This window comes from Urocampus carinirostris, chromosome 12, assembly GCF_059441175.1.
Source record: "Urocampus carinirostris isolate Australia breed hairy pipefish chromosome 12, RoL_Ucar_1.0, whole genome shotgun sequence".
Classification (NCBI taxonomy): Eukaryota; Metazoa; Chordata; class Actinopteri; order Syngnathiformes; family Syngnathidae; genus Urocampus; species Urocampus carinirostris.
The window spans coordinates 2,613,050-2,637,172 of record NC_142360.1 but is presented as its reverse complement, the minus strand read 5'-3'; the positions used below and the strand labels follow the sequence as shown (position 1 = coordinate 2,637,172).

At 40.6% G+C, this 24,123-nt stretch overlaps 1 protein-coding gene across 1 annotated transcript in view; it reads left to right on the top strand.

The window, feature by feature from the left end:
• Window positions 1-1,802: 1,802 nt before the first annotated feature.
• mcoln2 (mucolipin TRP cation channel 2) overlaps window positions 1,803-24,123 on the top strand; it is a 34,245-nt gene continuing 11,924 nt past the window's right edge. Inside the window, exons 1-5 of the mRNA XM_088349099.1 lie at window positions 1,803-1,947; window positions 6,110-6,263; window positions 13,169-13,342; window positions 14,317-14,473; window positions 23,990-24,068. Coding sequence (XP_088205225.1) covers window positions 1,904-1,947; window positions 6,110-6,263; window positions 13,169-13,342; window positions 14,317-14,473; window positions 23,990-24,068 — 608 coding nt within the window. The 5' untranslated portion in view covers window positions 1,803-1,903. The remainder of the gene's footprint in view (window positions 1,948-6,109; window positions 6,264-13,168; window positions 13,343-14,316; window positions 14,474-23,989; window positions 24,069-24,123) is intronic.

Below are 24,123 nucleotides of genomic sequence, written 5' to 3'. Positions count from 1 at the left end.
CAGCGAATTCATCTCAGAAGGCTGAGTATGGTCCTGGTGCGCAATAAATAGTTACTACATAAATTGACATTAGAGAGGACCACATAACAAGAGCCTCGAACGCCTTATAATTATTAGAGGTACGAGGAGTAAATTTGAGTGTTTTGTTTTTTTTTTTTTTTTTTCAGAAATTAGCGCAATACCGCCACCTTTCTTCAAAGAGCGTGCTACATGGCTGCTCACGCAGTCTTGAGGAGAAGCCTCATTTAATGGTAAAAACTCATCCGGTCTCAACCAAGTTTCACATATACCAATCAAGTTAAGTTTGTAATCACGAATAATATTTTCACCAAGTAAAGCTTTAGGAGCAAGCGATCTAATATTTAAAAGACTAAATTTTAGCTTTGCTGTATCGTTTAACTGGGCTGAAGTCTTTGTAGAGATCGTCACAAGATGTCGCCGTTCGGGCGTTTTGCGTCTCAGGCGTCGGTTGACCGGCAAGATTGATAAAGAAATAATGGTGGACTTAGGCACATCTTCGTGTCCTTCTCTGCCGTTTCGCCGATGTAGCTCATGTAGAAGAAAAATTATTGGAAAATAAAAAAACAATAAAAAACAAAGATAAGGGAAAAGGAAAAAACTGAAAAAAAAGGAAAATTAAAAGCAAAAAATGAAAAGTGTAAAGAAAGAAGAAACTAATATAATAGAAAAAGCATGGAAAAAAATACACTTTAAAAACGTTTAGAAACGTTTAAATCTGAGGATCTTAATGTGATAGCAATGTGGATTTTGTGAGTATGTCCATGTTTCTGACCAGGAAACTCATTTTTAATATTTATATTACTCTTAGATCTCTGGGTTCATCTCTAGGGTCAGCTAGGGGTCACTGACTTTCAGTATAATACATGTGTATCTTGTGATGTAAATGTGATTGAAATATAAACAAAAAGACTGATATCACACCCCACAGGAGAACAGAGGACCGTACAATACAAGACAGAAAGAGGAAGAAAAATGAAAGGAAAAAAAACTATCTTTCTCTCTCTCTATTCTCTCTCTCTGTATTTCTCTCTCTCGCTCTCTCTCTCTGTTTTTGTGTCTCACTTTCTGTCTGTTTTCCCTCCTGGTTTCTCTGTCATTCTCTTTCTTGCTGTCTTTCTTTCTCTTATTCTTTGTGTCTCCCTCTGTCTCTACATGTCTCTCTCTTTTTCTGTTTCTCTCTCTCTCTCTCTCTCTCTCTCTTGCTGTCTTTCTTTGTTACTTTCTTTCTCCTGTTCTTTCTTTTTCTCCCTCTGTCTCTTTATCACTTTCCCCTCTCGTTTTATGTATCATAACTTCTTTCTTTCTCTTTGTGTCTTTTGTTCTTTCTGGCTTTATTTCTCTTCATGCTTCTCTCTGTCCACCTCTTTCTTGCTGTCTTGTTCTCATTTTCTTTTCTTATTCTTTCTTTTTTTCGTCTCTTTGTGTAATTTTTCTATCCCCCTCGCTCCCTCCTTCTCTCCCTCTTTCTTTTCTCTCTCTTTTTGATGCTCTCTTTCTTTCTTTTTTTTCTCTGGCTCTCTCTTACGTAGAGTCTTTATTTGTCAATTTATTTCTCCAATTGTTTTTTTTTCTCTCGCTTTCTCCACGCGTCTCTTCTTTTCTTCCGCTCTCTTCTTTTTCTCTCTTTAATCTACTACTCCAGCCCCCGTTAGTATTTTTTTCCACCATGAAATATATCGGTTGTGACGTTTAACGCTCCCACAGCGACCTCATGTGGCAGCTGCGGGGATATTTTGGCACACGCCCAAAAGCGGCTTTCTGATTGGCTGTCAGGTGATTGAGGTTTTATAGTGGCGGACACACAAGTGATGTAATGGCGGCGCGTGGCGAGTGACTTTTGTACCCCCAGCGCCCCCACCCCCATCCCCCTACCTTGCACATAATGGAACTTTTGACTCGCTACCTTGACAGGAGAAATTCAGTCAGGTGAGTTTGACTTCAAGCTTTTGCTTCGTCTTTGTAAAAAATGCCACTTTAAAACTTGCTGTGGGTTACACACTGACGACTTTTTTTTCCTCGATTGACGACAAAATCGTGCTCAAATTTGCTCCTAAATTTTCCCAAATGCGAAAATAAACGTTTAGGTCAAATATTGAACTTCCTGAAGCAACTTTGGACTCTTGCCGACCGGGAACAGTGTCGCCAGTTTTCAATACGGAATACAGTATAACTATACTAGGTATTGATACCATTGCCGATACAGCGTTTTGAGGCATTGCCACTCACAAAGAGCGGTACCAGTGTTGTAATTCCTGAAGGAATTTCTCCGTCTACAAACGTGATCGGAACCATTGTTGCTAGTATTTGATACAAAGTGTACTGATACCAAGAAGCGATACCAGTCCCGATACAGCCTTCTTTCGAGCTATTGGTACTTAAACGAGTAGTTGATTTAAGTACCGTATACTATTTCCTGAAGCAAGGTTAGAGCCATGAAAGTAACTAGTGTCACCAGTGCTTAATATGGAATGTGTCAATACCAGAGATCAATCCCCGCGCTAATAGTCTTTTAAGCTATTAGTATTTAAAAGAGTAGCTGATACCAGCCCGATACTTCCTGGAGCAAGTTTGGACTGTGTATGTAAAACTGAAAGTAACCACTGTTACTAGTGTTTGATACAGAGTGCACTGACACAAGTAGTGATGCCAGTGCCGAGACAGTGTTCTTTTAAGTTATCAGTACTTGAGAGTTACTGATATTACAGTAGTATAATACTTCTTGGAGAAACTTTCTGCTCTTTCTACAGGCATGAAAGTAACCAGAGTTGCCAGTATTTTATAGAGTGTACTATACTTAGGAGTAGCTGATAAGAGTATAACACTCTGCCTGAAGCAAATTTTGGACTCTGTCTACAGCCGAGAAATAACCAGTATCGCCAGTTTTTGACACTGAGTATACTGGGGAACTGTATGCTTCGTAAGCAGTTTGCTTAAAATTACTCTGAATTCTGATAAAAAATAACAACTAAAGCTTTGGTAGACTCAGACAAAATTAAAACGGCGGCACAATAATTCACACCCACATTTCTATTTAGAGTTATGTTTTCCCCGTACATATTTAGCATATATGTGTTAGATATGTATTTTATATTGTTTTATGATTTCAACTCATCCCTGGATTGGTTTAGAAGTTTTTGTTCTACTGATTGATTGATTGATTATTGCTCCAGCGAAGGTCGGGGGGTCCCGTCCCTGTGCGTTGAGCCGACCAGATGAACCAGGTTTTTCCAATGCTGGCGGTCTTGTGCCAGCTGTTCTGCATCCTCTACAGCAACTCCGTGTTGTTGGAGGTCGCCCGCAACGACGTCGAGCCATCAAGTGCGGGGTTTCCCTCGTGGTCGTCTCCAGCCTGCTGCCTTTGGGTCAAACTGGAGAATGGCTCGTGTCGGATGGTCTGGTGGTAGACGAAGGACATGGCCAAACCAGCGGGTGCGGCGTTGTGCGACCAAGGAAGATGCTCGGGGCTGGCACGTGCGGGCTCTAAGCTCTTTATTGGAGACTCGTTGGGGCCACCTGATGTTCTTGATGGTTCTGAGAGCCCTGCTATCAAAACCGTCGATTCTTGTGGCCAGGGTGTCGTTCAGGGGCCATGTTTCTGAGCCATAAAGCAGGATAGAGAGTACGGCAAGGTTGTAAATGCGGAGCTTCGTCTTGCGTGCGATGGTCTGGTGCCGCCAGAGTGGTTTCCAGAGAGACTGCAGAGCAGATGCTGCCAGGGCTCTTCTGCGGAGAATCTCTGGTTTTAGGTCCCCATTGTGTGTCACCATGGACCCCAGATACACAAAGCTCTTGACAGGCTCTACGATGTCGCTACCAATTTGGATGGGAGGTGGATCTGGTCCATCACCAACATACATGAACTTGGTTTTCGTCCAACTCACTTGGAGGCCAAGCCGCGCTGCCTCTTCGCTGTAAATGCCCAGAGCGTCTTTCAGCTGGCTGTAGGAAGTGCTGAGCATGATGGTGTCGTCAGCATACTCCAGGTCAGTCAGGTGGTAGTTGCCGAAAGACACTCCGGGGTTGCGCTCACTAACCCTGAACATCAGATGGTCGATGATGCAATTAAAAAGGTCGGGAGCGGCCACGCAGCCTTGACGAACGCCGCTGGAGATAGTAAACCAGTCGGAATCAATGCCGTTGATACGGACACAGCTCTCTGCATTGCTGTAGAGTAGCTTGAACAGGGCTATGATCTTGGGTGGTGCTCCGAGAGCTTGGAGGATGTTCCACAGTGAAGAGTGGCAGACGGTGTCAAAGGCGGCCTTCAGATCAATGAATCCGATATATAGATGGCGATCTTTACGGAATTCACGGGTCTTCTCTATCAGCAAACGGACGGCAGAGATGTGGTCCGTTGTGGAGCGGTTGGGCATAAAGCCAGCCTGCTGGGGACGGCGGCAGCTTCGGATTGCTGGAAGGGCACGGCTGAGCAAGATCCTGGTAAAGACCTTGCCCGGGATGGAGAGTAAGGTTATACCTCTGTGATTTCCACAGACAAGCCTGTCACCCTTGCATTTCCAGAAGGGCATGATGACTCCTCTGGTCCAGTCGGTGGGCAGCTGCTCCGATTCCCACACCTGGTTGAATAGGCAGGTTAGCCACTCCACCATGCCATCACCGCCGGCCTTGAGCATCTACTGGAGCTATTTATTTGTTTGTTTGTTTTTTTTACAAGAATTTTACTCTTAGATGTTTATTTTCTCTGTGGTCAAAAAACATGGCCACATCATTCAAGCATCTTCCACTCTTCTAGTGTTTCAATCTATAGCCATTCAAGCTTTGCACCATGCTGCAGGCTATGCCTTGCCCCTTGCCAATATTTTAGCTGCTTTGTGTAAATAAAACTTGCTCTTGCAATCTTTTTCTGACCTTTTTAGTAGCTTTGCAGGCTAGTTGTTAAAGTTATTCACTTCCACCAGCTCTGACAAACTCCTGCTATAGGCTTTTTTCAACTGCTCCAAGTGTATCCAACTTGTTCTGCCTTTTACTAGATTAACAGCAGTTTTAATGTCCTCTCACTGGCTGAAATTACCATTGCTCACAATAGGGAAGTAGGTTACCGGTTCTTGACGTTGACGGGCTCTGTCATTGAATCATTTGTTTTTTTCTCCAATGTTTCTTTCTCTAAACACTCATGTTGGCCTCTTGGCCACAGGCAAAGGCACGTTGCTAGTAAATTTTGCAAAGTGGTAACCTTTGGGATTCCGTAAGGTGTCTTCTTCCAATGCAATTCTAAGCTACAGTGACTTTTAGTGGTGAATATTGGCACACTGTCACTGGAAACATTATGTTAGGGTTTAAAGGGAATTCTTGGAAAACATCATTTTTGTGCAGGCCACTAAAATGTATTTACCAATGGCTTAGAATAGGGCAGTCATGTCCCAAGTCCGGCCCGGGGGCCAGTTGCAGCCTGTGATCACATTTTCACTGCCCTTTGTCATGAAATTAGTAATATGTGGCCCGACAATAATGACTGCAGTATGAAATAAATTTGTACCAAAAAAAAAAAATCACCATTTCACCAGATGATGGATGCAATCCCTGGGCCACCTTGCCCTTATTTTTCTGAGAATATTTTAGCCCACCCCATTTCTGACATGCTGACTGTAAATAAAAAAAGTAAAGTTGACTGTGAGGGTCGCCGCTTCTAGTACAAATGGAAATTGGAGTATTTTATTCACTGAAATCCAAAACATTTGCCTCTGCCTAATTTGCCAAGAGACTGTGGCTGTTTTCAAAGAATATAATATCAAAAGGCACTGGCAGACGAAACATGCTGACTACAAAAAGCTGGAAACAAATTCTGTCAAAAGATAAAGCAACTGGAAGCTGTTTTATCGGCACAGCAATGTATTTTCACGATAGTCAATTTTAAAATGCTCGCCAAGCACTGCAAACCTTTCACGGAGGGTGAAATTATTAAAGATTGGGCAAATAATACCAGGCCTAATAGTTGGCCCTCACACATTTCCAGCTTACCGAATCTTGCCTGCTTTCTGAAAAGTTTGGACACCCCTGCATTAGATTATAGGTTTCTAATGCTCTATAAAAAATGTTTTTTGAAAGTAAAGCCAATTTTGTTCCCCAGTTCAACCACAACTCAAGACCTGATCAAGGAGCAGAACCTTAGGGATGACTTGAAGTTCTACTTCATGAGCCCTTGTGAGAAGTATCGTACTCGGAGGCACATCCCTTGGAAGTTGGGGGTTCAGATCCTCAAGATAGTCATGATCACCACACAGGTATGTCGACTGTATTTTAATCTGCCACACAACACATTTATTGTTGAATAAAAAATTGTGACAAGTTTGGGTTTAAATTGAATTTACACTGGAGATCAAAATTAAGGTAACAATTTACAAAAAAAATGAATAATTCACAGGAAAAAAAGCCATCTTCACTGATCAACAGTTTAAGGACATTTTGTCACATCTATTCCTACCACTACAAACCTCTTACTAAATGGATAAGGTATTTCAACGCAAAAACGGCATTTTGCTTAAAATGCACTGGTCAAAATTAAGAACACTTTCAGGTGCGAATTTAGCACATGGAGCTGATTTCCTTGATTATATGAAAACGCCAATTTAACTGGCCTTCTAAATGCCAGTTTCACAAGTTGGTGGGCCGCTCTAAAGTGACTGAAAGCCGCAGGCAGCAAGTTGTCCAGATGAAAACAAATAGGATGACCCTATCAGCCATAACAAGACAAGTAACCATTCCAAATCAAGAATATTGAATCTTTACAAAACTACAATTTTATTTAATATGCCCAAGAGAGAACAGGTCACTGCGGAGGATGTCAATGGGTAATGGTTTCTTCACTGTTGAACATTGTAATGATCTGTCTTGGCATACAGTGTTTTGCGGTTTAAGAGCATTTGAACTGAAGGCCCACATCGCAGTGACAAAGCCTCTCATTAACAAAAAAAACAAAACAACAAAAAACAAGGCTAAAGACCATGTCGTGTGGACAAAGGATAACTGGTTGAGAGTTCACTTCTGTGATGAAAGCAAATTTAATTTATTTGGGTCTGATGGTAAGCATTATGTTCGACTACAAACTGGAGAAAAAACCAAACCCAAAATGTGTTGAAAACAAAAAAAGTCGGTGAAAGGTGGAGGAGGAAGTGTCATGGTTTGGGGCATGTTTTCGGAAGCAGGAGTTGGGCCCCTCGTAGAGCTACATGGCAGAGTGAATGCTAACGTGTATCGGAACGTTCTTCAACAGCACATGGTTTCTAATCTTTATGCAGGAGAATGCTCCATGTCACACAGAAAAACGGGTAAATAATTTCCTTCAAGGTGAAAATATCAAATTAATGGCATGGCCTACCCAGAGTCCTGATCTTAACTCGATAAAGAACCTCTTTAAAATCCTTGGTGACAAAGTCAAGTCAAGAAACCCACTACAATCGCCGAACTGTGATTGAGGCTGGAAGAAAAAGGGACATAAATCACACAAGAGCATTGTGAGAGACTATTGCTACCCTGTGGCCGCAGATGTGCTGAAGTCATTCACAGAAGAGCTCTGTACACTTCTTACTGATTGTTAGCTTTTGTAACCTTTGGCCATGCCAAAGTCATTGTTGTCTAATTTTTTTTTTTTGGGACTGATTCTAGTTATTTTGTGAAAAAAAGTGTTGTAGTACCGTGATATGGACACAATAAAATGTAATTTAAGACAAAATTATTTCAAAATGATTAATTTTTTTATTAGTTGGTCTTTAATTTTGATCTCCAATGTATTTGTTGTGACATTCCGGTGCAAGTGAGCGCTGGCGATACTGGCTGGCGCTACTGGCTGCAGCTACTCTCCGGTCTCATCTTAAAGTTATTTATTTTATTATAATTTTTTTCATAGCTCTATTGCTTCTTTTTGGTCTGTGTTTTGGCATTTTGTCCGAGTTGAGGCGTCTAAGTTTCCTTGCCTCTGTGTGCTCATTTCCTAAAACTAGCCTACCTGCTGGTAATTGGTACCTCGCCACAGAAATTATGTCGACCGACAATTCTTTCATTTTGTCGGCATTGACTCCACTGCCGTCATGCCATCATCTAGTGGTGGAGCCGCTGCGGTATACGTATACCGAACTCCTCTGAATCTGCTGGAATCTTCCCGTGCCGTCTACATTGAGAATCAATCACAACCCGGACATAGCTTTCTTCCCTCCCCGGGGATACATCCATCGTGGATCCCGTAACTCTTCCTCAGCAATCAAATCTTTTTGGTCCACTACACGGTCTCTGCGCAGAAACTTGGGTTGCGGATAGCAGTGTCCTAGCCGACATTCAAACGCTCCCCTAAAATGCTGCAATTCCACTGTTCGCTTTGGTTTTATCTACATCCACTCACTTTCGACCAAGGGGGATCTTATCTAGGACATCCTCACAGACCACAAGCTTGACCTTCTTTGTTTAACTGAAACTTGGCAACAGCAAAATGACTGTCCCCAACTCAACGTATCCACACAGGCCGGATTTGTTTACATCTGCCATCCCCATGGGAACGCTCGCGATAATTCACCGCATGATCTGGAAAGCTCTGCCAGTTCCAGTATCTACATTCAACTCATTCGGATGCACTATTTTCATGCTGACTGGTTCCTCTCTCACTGTTATTGCCACCATTTATTGACCCCCCCCTCTAAGACCCGTTCTGACTTTTTAACTGACTTTGCTAACCTGCTAACTCAAATCTCCACATTTTCACCAAACATCATACTACTGGGAAATCTAAACATTCACGTTGACAATAAAAATCTGCCCCCAACCAAAGAGATTTTTATCCTGTCCTGAACGCTTTGGACTCCACTTATATATATTGATTTTCCAACACACACCAAAGGACACACATTGGTCATAATCTGTTGCTCCCTCCAATTGTTCCTCTGACCCTCTCCATATAACAGACCATTTTCTTTTCAATTTCAGTGCTCCACTCTGTCTCTCACCAATGAAATCACCTAGGCAAATCTCATTCGGGAATCTAAAGGACATCAATGTTAACATTTTCTGTTCTGAAATTGACAGTATTACAATCCCGGATTTTCCCACCAACCCAGACAAACTTTCATCACTCTACAATGTCAATTTAGCTAACATCCTCTACTCTCTTGCCCCTCTGAAAACCCGGTCTGCTCCCTGGTTAACCCCTGATCTCCGGTCTTTGAAAATGAAAGGCCGCCAAATAGAATGCTTTTACAAAAAACTGGACTCACAATGCACAAAAACATGTTAAACACTCACATTCTACTTTATAAGGCCCCCTTGCATATAGTAAATCCGCCTACTACTCTGGAATCATCTCCTCCCAAGAAGGCAACTGCAAATCACTTTTCTCCTTTGTCAACAAAATCCTCCAGCCTCAAAATTCCTTAACCCCCCACGTTTACTCCCCAACACCTACAGATCACTGAAGCGTTTCTTTAATGATAAAATCAGCTCCATCCACCAGCTCCTCAGTTCCTACCCTTCTATCTCGACACCTGGACCTTTCCCCTACAATAATCTATTTTCCTCCTTTCATTTACCCAGTACAGCTGAATTATTTAAAATAATCTCTATTCAAGCCCTCCACATGTCTTCTTGACCCTATTTCTTCTTCCCTGCTAAAATCCTGCCTCTCTTCTCTGCTTCCCCTCATTTCTGCCATTATCCATTCTTAATGCTCAACCATTTCTGTCCCCTCTGCCCTTTCAACTGCTATTGTCATGCCTGTTCTGAAAAAGCCTGGTTTGGACCCCAAAAGTTTCAAAAATCTCCGCTGTATCTCTAACCTACCATTCATTTCCAAAATCCACAGCACTGAAACTGCACTTATCAAGATCACTAACGACCTCCTTATTGCCGCTGATTCTGGATTCCATTCCATTCTCATCCTCCTCGACCTAAGTGCCGCCTTTGACACCATTTCCCATTCACCCTTTTGAGCAGACTCTCTTCACTTGGTCTATCCCAAACCCCCTTCCAATGGTTTCACTTGTACCTCTCCAGCCGCACTCAATTAATTCAACACAACATATTACCCGGTCAGCCTGCTTTCCCCTCCGCTCCATCAACCGTTTCTGCCTCTCACCCACCCCACACACAACAGCCTAACTCTGCTGCACGCATCATCATCAGAAAACCCTCTTGCCATCACATCACCCATGTCCATCAGCAACTCGACTGTCTCCCAATCTACAATAGAATCATCGACAAAATCCTGCTCTACACCTACATGGCCATTCATAACCTTGCCCGCCCCTACCTCTCCGACCTCCTTCACAATGCCACACCATCTGGCAAACCTCAGATCATCTTCCGCTTTCTATCTCACTATACCCGCAGCCCGCCTCAGCTCCATGGGGAGCAGAGCTTTCAGCCGCCGCTCTGCCCCCCAGCTTTGGAACTCATTTCCGCTTGACCTCCGAAATTCTGGGACCCTGTCCACCTCCAAATCCGGACTCAAAACTCACCTCTTCAGACTTGCCTTGTCTTGACCTTTTGCGCATTTTCCAAAGGTGTAGGTTAAGGCGTTTCCTAAAGTGGCCATCTGGAGATGACCACTAAAGCCTTTGCAACTGTGTATTTTACTTAGGCCAATTTGTGAGACATTTTTAGGAATTCTAAATGTTTGACTTCTTCCAGAAGTCAGTCAATGATTGTGCACACGTATGTGTAATAATCCTGCATAAAAACTAAACCCGAGTGGTGGTACGCATTTTTATTTTGGGAGCTATATTGAATACCCAGTGAATATCGTTCTATTCAGAATTCCATTGGCTAAAAAATGTTTCGGTTATCAATTGTATCTGTTGCTACTGGCTAAGGCTATTCAGAGCTAAAGAGGGCAATCTCCATTGATTGATACAGGCCTATGTACGCTAATGCGGGCTATCGACTGTGGAAAAAAAAGCCTGCTTGGGCCAAGTGCAGTTAAATCAAATAAACAGAGGATAACGACCATATTGGAAATCATTTTACAAGTCTGTTTCGCCACATAATTTCCATTTACAAATAAACAGACTGATTGCAACAATGAAATGTCCAACACTGCAGAAATGCTATTAGGCAGATTTTTTTTAAACTGTTGGCATTATCGTGTGTGTTTGAAGTAAATATTTTACACGTTTGGAATCACTGGACTCTTGTGGATGTAACAAGCCATTGTTTGCGGACAATTATCTCATTTGATTACTGCCAGGGAATGTAATTGGTGAGCTATTCCAGCTTTATAGTTTTTGGCTATCTTGTTTCAGACTGATGGCGATGTTTCTGTGATGCATATATTTTGAAATGGTCTTCATAGCTTGAATGCCAAGAGTTGAGGTTTCCAATAAGATGTGGCATGACATATTTCAGTGACTGGTGACATTGTACAGACATGATTTTGCTTCTCAGCAATGTTAATGAGTTTTAAGGCTAATTTTGACCGTCATTTTTTTCTTAAATGATGGTTTCAAGTTATTGAAAAAGGTCAGAACAAAGTTCTTTTGTCTCAAAATTCTGCAAACAAGGTTTACTTTCGGCGCAGACCGCACTGAGCGAAAGACCAAGGGAGTGCTTGAGCATTGTGCGTAGCTACACCCATCGCTATCACTCACCCAGTCAAATAATTCTGTGTGCTTGGCTGGCATTTCTGGCTGTTTGCAGTTTTTCTGTGGGTATTCATCAAGAAGGGTCTCAACAGTGAACATGGGTTATGAGCTTTTATTAAAAGGATTCTTTGGTAATGTACACCCAAACTAGGGATTCTGTTGATGTAACATGTTAACTTGTAAACTCAAGTTTAAAATCTACCATGTATAATCTGACTGTTCTATGATAGATATTAGGGTTTCGGCTACCTGTGCACTACATTAATATTTGCTGACATTAAGATAAAACGACACATAGAAAATCCATGTGGGTTGAATTTTGTCTCAGAGCCATACAGTATGTACTCATGAAAAGAGCCATTATGGCTCGCGAGACATAAGTTTATGACCCCTGTTCTAGAGTATAGGGTATAGAGTATATTACAGTGATCCATTATGAAGAAGTTATTTATTTTCTGTAATGCAATTAAAAAATAAAGTGTAATACAGTTTGTATTGATTACAAGTCAACTGAAATATTGAGAAGCCTTTTTTATTTTAGTATTGCCAATTATGGCTTAGAGGCTACTAGCATACTTTTTCATGATTTTGTAATATTTTGAGAGGTCATTTTTTGTCATAATCAGCGTTGGACTGGCAATATTTTATTGGATTTGTGTAAAAAAATTCAGATTATTTGACATTATTAAAAATTGCCTTACAGAAAATAAATAACTTTAAGTTCTGTATTTTGTGAAAAAAAACGAAAAAAGATACCATACTTTCTGAACTGTGAGATGTTCCCCAAAAAACAGATTTTCCAGAAACTCAAGCGGGCTTATAATCAGATGCGCCTCATAGACTGGAAATACGGTAGTTAAAATACAGCAAAATATAACATGTAATATTATATATTTTTAACTTGTAACTCAAACATTCCTAAAAATAATCCAACCATCCATTTTTTGCGCCGCTTATCCTCTCTAATAATCCAAAAATAATCCAAAACCCCATTTAAAGCAATAATATCCTTTTTATTGGTCGAGGCTCCACTGCAAAAAAGCAAATGCACCGTGTTTTTGGGCTGATAATTTTGCACATTTTAAGTATTCATTTTCTTACAGAAAAGGAAACGAGTTAAAACTTCACAAATAAAAAAATATATCGTAATCTTATTCATTTTAACTAATATTTTTCCTAGAAAAATATAGTATTCATTTTATTTGTCTACCCTCAAAATTTCTTTTGTATTTCCTCTTAAATATTTATTTTCAAATAAAGTTGTCAAAGTAAACTCTGTTAACTCAAAATGCCTGAAGAATAATTGTTTGACTAGATTTTGAGAATGTCATTTACTATTCAAAGTCTTTAGCTGATGTAAATACAATTTTTAGGACAGTCTACTAGCACTACCTTGTAAATACCATCTACCCTGGTATATATATATCTTTTAAGTCTTCAATTACTTGTTCATCCCGAAGTGCCACACCTAATCTGTATGTAAACAAAGTAAACTTTGTTGTAATCATTGACGATAAAGAAAAGTTTTGTAAAAGATGATATTAAATAAATATCTTTCCCTCCTCCAGCTGGTCCTTTTCGGCCTTAACAACCAGCTTGTGGTTTCCTACAAGGAGGAGAACGCAATGGCCCTGAAAAACTTATTCCTCAAGGACTACAGAGGCATGGATGAGGACGACTACTGTGTCGCCGTCTACTCGCGACAAGGCGTCTACGACAGCTTGTTTCATGTGCTCAATCAGGCAAGTCAGACAGCAATGATAAAGGAAGCACTGAAACTTGTGCGCCGAAAATGACTGAAAGTGCATTTGCAATAATGACATTATATCTATGGCGAGGTGATCCTTGCAAAGCTGGCTCTCAATCGGGGGCAAGTCTGTGCATGACACGTCTGTTTATTTTTAATTTTGCTCACAAGAATGATATAATGGTCAAAACTGTAGTTACGGCAAGTTTTTACCAACACGACATTTTCTCAAAGGTTTGCATGTTCCTTTGATTTGACGTTTTTTTGGGCTGTCAGACAGACTTTGGCCAAAGTTTACATGCTAACACTATAGAGCTATCTATCTACTTTTGAGCAGTTACAACTCGTGAAAACCTACTTTTTGTTTGGCATTCTGTCCATTCATCCTTGACGTTTTTTTAGCTGGTAGCCTGGGCATCAGCAACCCCAAATATCGAAAGGGCCATAACGAGCTAAAAACACAAATAGACAGGATCTGTGAAAAAGTAAAAGCCTTATATATACAAAACAAAACAAAATTAACATCAAAAAGAAGCTTCATAAACTAGAGTTACTCATTCAATATTTATGCTAACACTTTGGAAAACGTTACAAAAGTTTGTGTCATGTATGCCATACAAAACAAATCACCCCCCCAATTTTTTTATACATTATATATATATTTGTTCATTTCTTAAAGTTTAATGAACTTGCTTGTGTTACTTCCATTTTACAATCGCTCTTCACAGTTTTACTTCTTTCTTTATCACTTTGTCGTCTGACTGGATTTTGGTATTTATAATCTTAAGACTGTTCCTTTTTTTGGCCTTTTTTTCCTGTGTTACATTTTCACCAAGCATTTCACATTTTTAGGTTTCAGTTTCAGCCCCAATTTTTTATAATGATTCATTCTTATAATAAATGTTGTTCTACATTATTATTTAACGAAGCAAATTAAGCCACTGGAGGTCAGCTTCGATCTGTTTACAGTACAGCGAGCTCGGCCGGCTAGCCGTGGGTCCCATTAGTTATTCTGAGGATGAAGATGGCAGCTTGCTGCCACTGGTCATCTGCAAGCAGCTCTACAGGAGAGGCAGCGTGGAATCTTCGGACGAGGCTTACGATATTGATGCACAGTTGGAGACAGGTCAGATTTCCTACTTTGGAACTTTTCATCTCTGTTGAGAAACTGGAAAATAGCTTAAACTTCAGTAGAAATATTTTTTGCTTTGTGAGGATTAAATTAATGTGTCTTTTTATGACAATAACGGGTGATAATGAGTTAAAATATGGCAATCAAAGGACAGGAATCTACTTTTTTGTGACACAGGGAACTACTTGTTCCGATATGGATTGATGGAACCTTAAACCAGTGTCTGACACTCATGAAAAAAACTTACTGGAAACCAGGGCAGATAACTCTGAAAATTTGCCTGCCCAGCCATAAATTTGCTTGCCCCATTTTTCACAACTTGAAACACAATAAGATGACTAATCGCAAAAAAAAAACGTTTTTTCACACTATTAAGGATTGATAATCAGAATATAAAACAAAACACTCTTTAAAATTCAGTTTACTATAAATCTACTTACAACATTCATTGCATGTATAATCGCTACCAATGTGCATCGCTGTTTTCCCTCGGCCATCAGTATGTACCATTTACTCATCTTCATTCATGCAATGTTTGCGTTGCGTCGTCTGCCACAAGCCACGTGAATTCGCCTTTCCACGATGCTCTTAATGTACATTAACGATTTGTAGCGTCATACATTTTGTTAGCTTCTTTTGAATCTTTCTTCTGGGGCTGAGGTTTTGGTTCGATTCCTAACTACCTATCAAATTTTCTTGCATTCTCTGTGCGTCTACTTTGGAAAAATATATGCAAAAGCACGATCTTATAACGTTCAGGAAAGTCCGGAAGCACGAAGTTAGTCGATGCAAGCTTCTGATTGGCTGCCGAGTATGCAAATTGCCTAACAAAGCGAAATTCCAAAAATGAATGGTGATATTCTTGAGATGATAAAAATAATTTTAGTTATGTTTCGTATGTGGAATAAAATTGAGCTCAGAGTCGAAAATAACGCCCATGTTTTTAATTTAATCTAAAGGTCTAAAATCTTGTGGATTTGGTAAAAGTTTCTCTCTCCGACTTTCAGGATCAATGAATAAAACCTCTGTTTGTCCCAGATGAGCTGTAGGAAGTTTTCTGCCATCCATGACTTGCTATCTGAAATGCAATTTAAAAGGGTATTTATAGGACTTGTGTCATCAGGGGACAGGGAAATGTAGAGCTGGGTGTCATCAGCGTAACTATGAAAGTTGAATCGGTGTCTCCTGATGACATCCCCAAGGGGAAGCACATAAAGATTAAGAAGTAATGGGCCTAAAATTGAACCTTGGGTAACCCCACATGCAATCTCATTGGTTCTGGACGAACATGCATCCATACCTACAAAGAATTGTCGGTCTGTGAAATGGGAACAAAACCAGTTTAAAATAGTAGTAGAGATGCCCACCAGGTTTCTAAGTCTGTTTAATAAAATGAGGTGATCTACTCTGTCAAAGGCAGCACTGAGATCCAGTAGCACCAGAACGATGTGTCAGTAAAATCGAAATTATACATGATATACAGTGAGACCTCGCTACTTCGCGGTTCGACGTTCGCGGATTCAGAGCTTTGCGGTCTGTAATGGTAAAAAATAATAATAATAATAAAAAAAAATGTTAAAGGGGCGTCACTACTTTTTGCGGGAATCCTCCTCGGCCGACGACCCTAGCACGGTGCGCCGTTCTCGTTTCCCGATGTTGTGCCAAAATCCGACTCCCGTACAGAATCCTCCCCCCCTCGCATGAACGTGCATTCTGCTGCTCTTCTGACAAAAGCGATTGTATTTTATATATTACGCTTATTGAAACCATAAAGCGAGGTAATTAAAATAATTGGGCGATTGTAGTCTATATAATGCGTTTATTTAAGCAATAAAGCGCGATCGTATTCTACAAAATGCGTTTGTTAACGCGGATGAAAAAGTCACCAACGTCACGTCTCCCGCTCGGACCGCGATGACTCTACATGGCGCTACACGGCCCTCTATGGGGGGGAAATGGGTAGGGGGGGGACCTGTGGGGGTTAGGGGGCGGTGAAGCGGAAGCCGTGTGGACCCAGCAGTGGCAGCCATGGGCTACCAGTACACTCAGTACGGCCAGAGTAAGTCGAGAGCATGGTGATCGTGGCGCACGTTAAAGCTTGTGTTTGCTGACGGGATCTCAAAGACTATGATGCATTACGGCGGTGAAGCGGAAGCCGCACCAATACCGCACGCCGGTGTTGTGCCCAAATCCGACTCCCGTACAAAATCCTCCCCCCCTCGCGTGAACGCGCATTCCTCCGCTGTTTAGGGGCTCGCTCGCAAATAATAAGGATAAGCGGTGCAGATAATGAGATGAGATGAGATTTTTTTTTTTTTTTTTGAAGGTGCGTCGCTACTTAGCAGATTTTCTCTTATCGCGGGTGGTTTTGGTCCCCATTAACCGCGATAACCGAGGTCTTACTGTAATTTAAATCATTTTAAAGGGCAGTCTTTGTACTGTGGTTGCTCATAAAATCAGACTCTTTTTTTAAATTTATTTTTTAAAATTTTATTTTAATTTTATTTTTTTTCCCAAACATGACGGGACGTTAATTATTAAAATGCTTGTGTCTAAATTGCTCTTCTTCAGATGGGGTCTCACCACTGCCGTATCAAAGGCGACAGGGAAAACGCCCGTCTGGAGGGATCAGTTCACTATATTTGAAATCTTTTCCTCAAAGAATTCATGAAATATTCTTAAAAGAGATGTGGGAATTGGATCTAAAAGACAGGTTGTTGGGTTGAGTCCTTGCATCAACCAAGGCAAAACTTTGCAGTGTTTCTTCTGGTAAAATCAATTGTCTAGCTATTGTAGATCTTACAATCTGATAGGCTCAAAGGCTCGACTTGATTTTGGGCTTTTACTTCTGAAGTGGTCTGCAAAGTCGTCACAAATAGTATTTGTTGGCTCCAGTGGGAACTTTTTAAAATCCGCTTTAAAGTTCGAAGGTGGAGAAAATAAATTTGGGATTATTCTTATTTCCGAAATAATATTTGAGAATTATGTTTTCTAGCCTGTTTAAGTGTTTTATTGTAGGTTCTGATTTGTTGAAAGAACATTTTACTGTGTACTGGATCATATTTTTTCTCCACCTTCTTTAAGCAATCTGGCACTGTTTTTTGATGTATTTGATCATACTGTTTCTCCATGGAGGTTTAGATTTTCTAGTTTTTTTTTAATAACCAGTGTGATCAAGCCTTGATTTTAGATTTGTAGTAAAATGATCAACAATAAAATCACAGGGTGCAGGTAAGACGTGTGTGGAAGGGCCCTTTAAAAACTCAAAAACATTTGCAGCCAATTCAGGAGTTAAGTATCTTTTTTTTTTTACTGTTCTCACTGAGGCCACCTGGTGATGAAAAACGCTGATGTTTAAAAAGACACAGTAATGATCGGACACAGCCAGATCAACAACAGATGACATACTTGCACTCAAGCCATACATAACTACGAAATAAAGTGTTTCTCCTGTTGGGCGTTGACTGTGTGACATGCGGTTTAAAATCTAGGTAATTCAAAAGGTAAAAAAAAATCTCAGGACAATGTGTCCGAGGTAGAGGGTAAGGTCTTGGGCCCGAACCTGACCCGGCCCGAAACTAAGGCTGGGTTCAGGCTTAAAATGTCAATAAGTCAGGCTTTTCTCTAGCTGTTTTTTTCCCCTTTCGTGGAGGTTCTACCCAGCATATGCGCTTTCTTTTACTCAAGTGGTTATTCAGATAAAGAAAATGCTTACCAAACTAGCATTTTAACTCAAAATCACTAGATCCAAATAAATTTTCCTCCCCTCTGTCATTTCTACTTCTTGCAAATAGCTTACAAGCTTTACAACCTTTCTTTCTGCTTTTTGGCCAAATTTTTCACTATTTGCAGGCTTTCATTTGCAAATTTTGAGTGTAGAGGGGTGGGGCGACTTTAGTCTTTTTCTGTCCGCTGTGGAGCCGGGTTAAATGTGTTAACCGCTAGCCTAAGCCGCAGCGCCAAGGTGGTGATCCACCGCGGGTCTGTGTTTACCAGTGACCGGGAGGGAAACCTCTCAATGTCCAGAATGGTAAATAAATCTTGGAGTTCAAGCTCCAAATATTGTATACAATAGTGTGCATCCTTTCTACCCCGGGAGGCGGCCACCCAGCTGGGGTTCTGGTTTGATATTGGTGGTATTCATATCTGCAGCTACACTTTAAGTACGACAATTCTTCTTGCATTAAAACACAATATAATTGAAGTCAACCTTAAAATGAACCCTTTCATCAGAGGTTATTTGATTTGTTTTTAATTTTCCAAAATTAGGAAAAATGATCACTTGTTTCAAGATATATAATGTATAAAACAAATTGACAGGAATAATAAGAGCAAGCAAGAAATTATACTATACCAATTTATTACATAACATCAAAAATAATCTCCACACAACTTGGGCTCTGGTACCAGTCCTCTCGAGAGGGGTTGGACTCTCTTCCACTCTGAAGCGGTGTGCTATCGACACTGTGTATAGTGGCGATGGGGCGCTGCTGACCCCGACCCGGGACGTTGTGAATCGGTGGGCGGAGTACTTCGAAGACCTCCTCAATCCCACGTCTTCCTCTGGGGAAGCAGAGCCGGAGGACTCTGAATTGGGCTCTCGTATCTCTGGGGTTGAAGTCACCGAGGAGGTCAAAAAGCTCCTCGGTGGCTGGGCCCCGGGGGTGGATGAGATCCACCTGGAGTTCATTAAGGCTCTGGATGTTGTGGCCGTGTCTAGGTTGACACGCTTCTGCAACATTGCATGGACATCGGGGACAGTGCCTCTGGACTGGCAGACTGGGGTGGTGGTTCCCCTCTTTGAGAAGGGGGACCGGAGAGTGTGTTCCAACTACAGGGGAATCACACTTCTCAGCCTCGCTGGTAAGGTCTATTCAGGGGTACTGGAGAGGATGGTCCGCCAGGAGGTCGAATCTCTGATTCAGGAGGAAAAGTGGTCTTCGTCCTGGCCGTGGAACACTGGACCAGCTCTACACACTCTGCAGGGTCCTTGAGGGTACATGGGAGTTTGCATGTCCAGTCTACATGTGTTTCGTGGACTTGGAGAAGGCATTCGACCGTGTTCCTCGGGAGGCCCTGTGGAGGGTGCTTTCGGGAGTATGGCGAACCTCACAGCCTTATCCAGGCTGTGCGGTCCCTGTATGCCCGGTGCCAGAGTCTGGTCCGCATTGCCGGCAGTAAGTCGGATGCGTTCCCGGTGAGGGTTTGACTCCCCCAGGGCTGCCCTTTGTCAGCGATTCTGTTCATAACTTTTATGGACAGAATTTCTAAGCGCAGCATTGGTGGTGTCCGGTTTGGGGGCCTCAGCATTGCGTCACCGCTTTTTGCAGATGACGTGGTGCTGTTTGCTTCCTCAGGACGTGATCGTCAGCTCTCGCTGGAGCGATTTGCAGCCGAGTGTGAAGTGGCCGGGATGAGGATCAGCACCTCTAAGTCTGAGACCATGGTACTCAGCCGGAAAAGGGTGGCATGCTCTCTCCGGGTTGGGGATGAGATCTTGCCCCAAGTGGAGGAGTTTAAGTATCCTGGGGTCTTGTTCACGAGTGAGGGTACGATGGAACAGGAGATCCACAGACGGGTCGGTGAAGCGTCTGCCGTCATTCGGACCCTGTACCGGTCCGTGGTGTTGAAGAGGGAGCTGAGCCGAAAGGCAAAGCTCTCGATCTACGTTCCTACCCTCACTTATGGTCATGAACTTTGGGTCATGACCAAAAAAAACACGATCTCGGATACAAGTGGCCGAAATGAGTTTCCTCCGCATGGTGTCTGGGTTTTCCCTTAGAGATAAGGTGAGAAGCTCAGTGATCCGGGTGGAACTTAGTGTCAAGCCACTGCTCCTCAGCATCGAGAGGAGCCTGTTGAGGTGGCTCGGGCATCTGATAAGGATGCCTCCCTTGGCAGGTGTTCCCAGCATGTCCCACCGGCAGTAGGCCCTAGGGGGGACCAAGGACACGCTGGAGAGATTGTGTCCCTCGGCTGGCTTGAACGCCTCAGGATCCCGTCGGATGAGCTGGGGGAGGTGGCTGGGGGTATGGAGGTCTGGGCTTCCCTTTTAAGGCTGCTGCCACCGCGACCCGACCCCGGATAAGTGGAAGATAATGGATGGATGGATGAATTAAAAATAATATTAGAGGTATTTGGGATATATTAAATGGTATAATAAAATGAAATTATGTAAGTAATGCATATCCAAACTATTTTATTGATAAGGAGTGAAAATTATAATTTAAATCAAGTTGTAGAGAATTTTAAAAATTATTTTGTAAATGTTGGCCCAAGAGCTAGCTGCAAATATCCCAGAGTGCAATAGTAAGCAATTTGAGTCACTGATAAAAATTAACTCCAAGAACATGTTTTTATCTGGGGTGATGGAATCAGAGATCTTCGACATGGTAAACAACTGTAAAAACAAAACGTCTATGGATTGTTTTGACGTCAATATGGTACTAGTTAAACAAATTATAAAAAGCATTGTGAAACCATTGACAAACATATGTAATATTTCATTTCTAACAGGCAAATTTCCAAATCAAATGAAAACAGCAAAAGTTATACCAACATACAAAAATGGAAACAAACACATTTTTACAAACTATAGACCGGTATCTCTGCTTCCTCAGTTCTCTAAAATATTAGAGAAACTTTACATTAACAGACTAGAACAATTTATAGATAAACATAAATTGATTAATGAAAGTCAATATGGTTTTAGAGCAAACGAATCAGCAACAATGGCTAATATTGATGCAGTAGAAGAAATCACTCATAGCATAGAAAAGAAGAGATATGCAGTTGGGATATTTATTGACTTAAAAAAGCATTTGATACCAATAATCATAATATACTATTAAAAAAAAAAGAAAATATATGGCATCAGGGGCGTGGCTTTGCTTTGGATTCCAAGTTATTTGACGGGGAGGAAGCAATATGTGAAAAGTGTCATCTGAATACTTGGACATCTGTTGTGGAGTACCAGGAGGTTCTATCCTGGGTCCAAAATTATTTACTTTATATATTAACGATATTTTGAATGTTTCAAAACTATTAAAAATAACAATATTTGCAGACGACACTAACATTTTCTATTAAAATGATAACTATATTGATTTGGTAACCTGCATTAATCGTGAATTAATTAACCTAAAAGTAAGGATGGATATAGATAAATTATCTTTAATTTTCGATAAAACCAAAGTAATATTCTTTGGTAATTGCAACACAAATCAAGATTTAGAAGTAAAAATGGATGGTGCTGCAATGGACTGTATCAGAAATTATGTTTTTAGGGGTCATAATAGACCATGGGTCAGCAACCTTTTCGCTGCAGAGTGCCACTTTCAAATTTCCTTGTAAATCAGTGTGCCACACCAAGATTAATGACTCGCACAACATTTTTTTAATATCTAACAGAGCAGCCATTTTACAGCAGTCCAAATATACAACATGGATAGACATTTTAATCGTATAACCCAGTGTTTTTCAACCCTTTTTGAACCAAGGTACACTTTTATCTATAATAAAATTTCGAGGCACACCGTCCGTCGAAAATGTTTGAAAATGAAGTTATGTCAAATATTTCACTGTACTACCTTATAAGCAGATAATTAGTTGATTCGTTGAAAAACACTATCTTCCACTATTCTTGTTCATTAATTAACTAAAATATGAATGTGAACAACATTTAGAAAGGCCTGTCGCCATTTGACTTCAACTTTTTACCACAAGAATTAACCAGAATCAACCATTCTTCATCAACTATGAACTACAATAAAAAAAAAGGTAATATGGTTAGCTACTATACCATTTATCAATTATATTTTGTTGCAGAAAATATCAAAACTTTAATTAACAGCAGCAACGCTTCTTTAAAATATTCGCCGTCAGTAAATGGTTTGTCAGATAGCTTCAGTGGTGGTGTTTTTAGCAGCGATAAAGGTTTTTAGGTTCAGTGTTTGTTTGCCGTACCTGGACACAGCGCGTTTTAATGTCTCCGCCTTGAATTCATGTTCATGTTTCGCCTCGTAATGACGTTCAACACTTGATGCGCGAGGTACAACGCTCGCGAGACATAATGCACAAAACATTTTATTCATTTATCGAGCGCGTGTGTTTTGTTGGCTGGGTTAAAACACGGATCTCCTCTGCGAGGCGCACTGACACACAGAGGGGCGCTAACATAAAGCTTCTGAATAACACGGCGTGCAACTGAAAATGTCTAAATTTCAGGTAAATGCGCTTTAAAAAAAAACAAACTTATTATTTTGCCGTGCGCTCGCGTGCCACTGGTTAACCCCTTGCGTGCCACTGCTGGCACGCGTGTCATAGGTTGTCAACCCCTGTAATAGACAATACATTAAGCTGGAAAACACACATCAGACACATCCAAACTAAGGTATTTAAAAGCATTTCAATTATTAATAAAGCCAAATTATTTTTAAACTATAATGCATTGTATTTTTTATATTGTTCTCTAGTTCTACCATACTTAACATGTTGTGCAGAAGTACGGGGCAATAATTACAAAAGTTCACTACCGCCCCTTTTTATTCACCAAAAATGTGCAATTAGAACCAGGATATAGGGTAGGATATCGAGATCATACTAATATTTTATTCCTGCAGTCCAAATTATTAAAATTGGATGATTTAGTAAAAATTTTCTCTTCACAACTGCTATTTAAGGTCAACAAAAACATAGTGCCAGAAAACATCCAAAAATTATTTATTCGTAAAGAGGGAAATTATAATTCAAGGGGCTGTAGTAAATTCATAACCCCAAAGGTGAGAACTACCAGGAAAAGTATGTGTGTGTCTGTGTGTGGAGTAAAACTTTGGAACAATTTACAAGACGAGACCAAACAATGTCCAACTATTCACTTGTTCATATTTAAATACAAAAAAACATTACTAGTAGAAAATAGAGATGAAGAAAACGGGGTCTGAGTGATACTGAAGATTGGCAATAGTGCGTTTACAACTATGGTTAACTTTGTTATTGTTGCTATTTTTATATTATAACTGCTATTATTAGTATTATTGATATTGTTGTTATTATCATTGGTGCCGCAGTGATGTTGCTGACTAGTGGCATTATGACGTTGAGGGATGGGTACTACAATGATTAGTGTATAAAATATGTGACTATTGTTATTATTATAATTATTGATATCTGACTTATGTAATATGTATATCCATGAGACTTTGTTATATTAGACACAAGAGAAGAGGATCTGTAAAATGTAATTAATAGGGAAGATGATGGGGTAGCAAAAATAAGCATCTGCTTCTTACTACCCTTTTTCGAACATGTTATGTAACATTATTTTGTTGTCAAGTCATTGTTTTTGTCCTGTTTTTATTTTAATGTTTGAAATAAAGTTTTCATTCATTCATTCATTCATTCATTCATGTAACCCATTTGCCAATGCAAACATGAGATGGATGATCTCCAAATATCATGTTTGATCTTGTTTCTGTTTTCTTTTTTCTTTTTTTTCTAAATCGCCCTCAGTTTGCCTGTCACTCGATGCGAAAACGGCACAACAATGGCAAAGATACAACGCGTCTTTTTTTGAACTGGACTTTTACAGGTATCACTGTCAATCATTCCTTTCTCTGTCTTCATATGTAAAAGTCTGGTTCAAA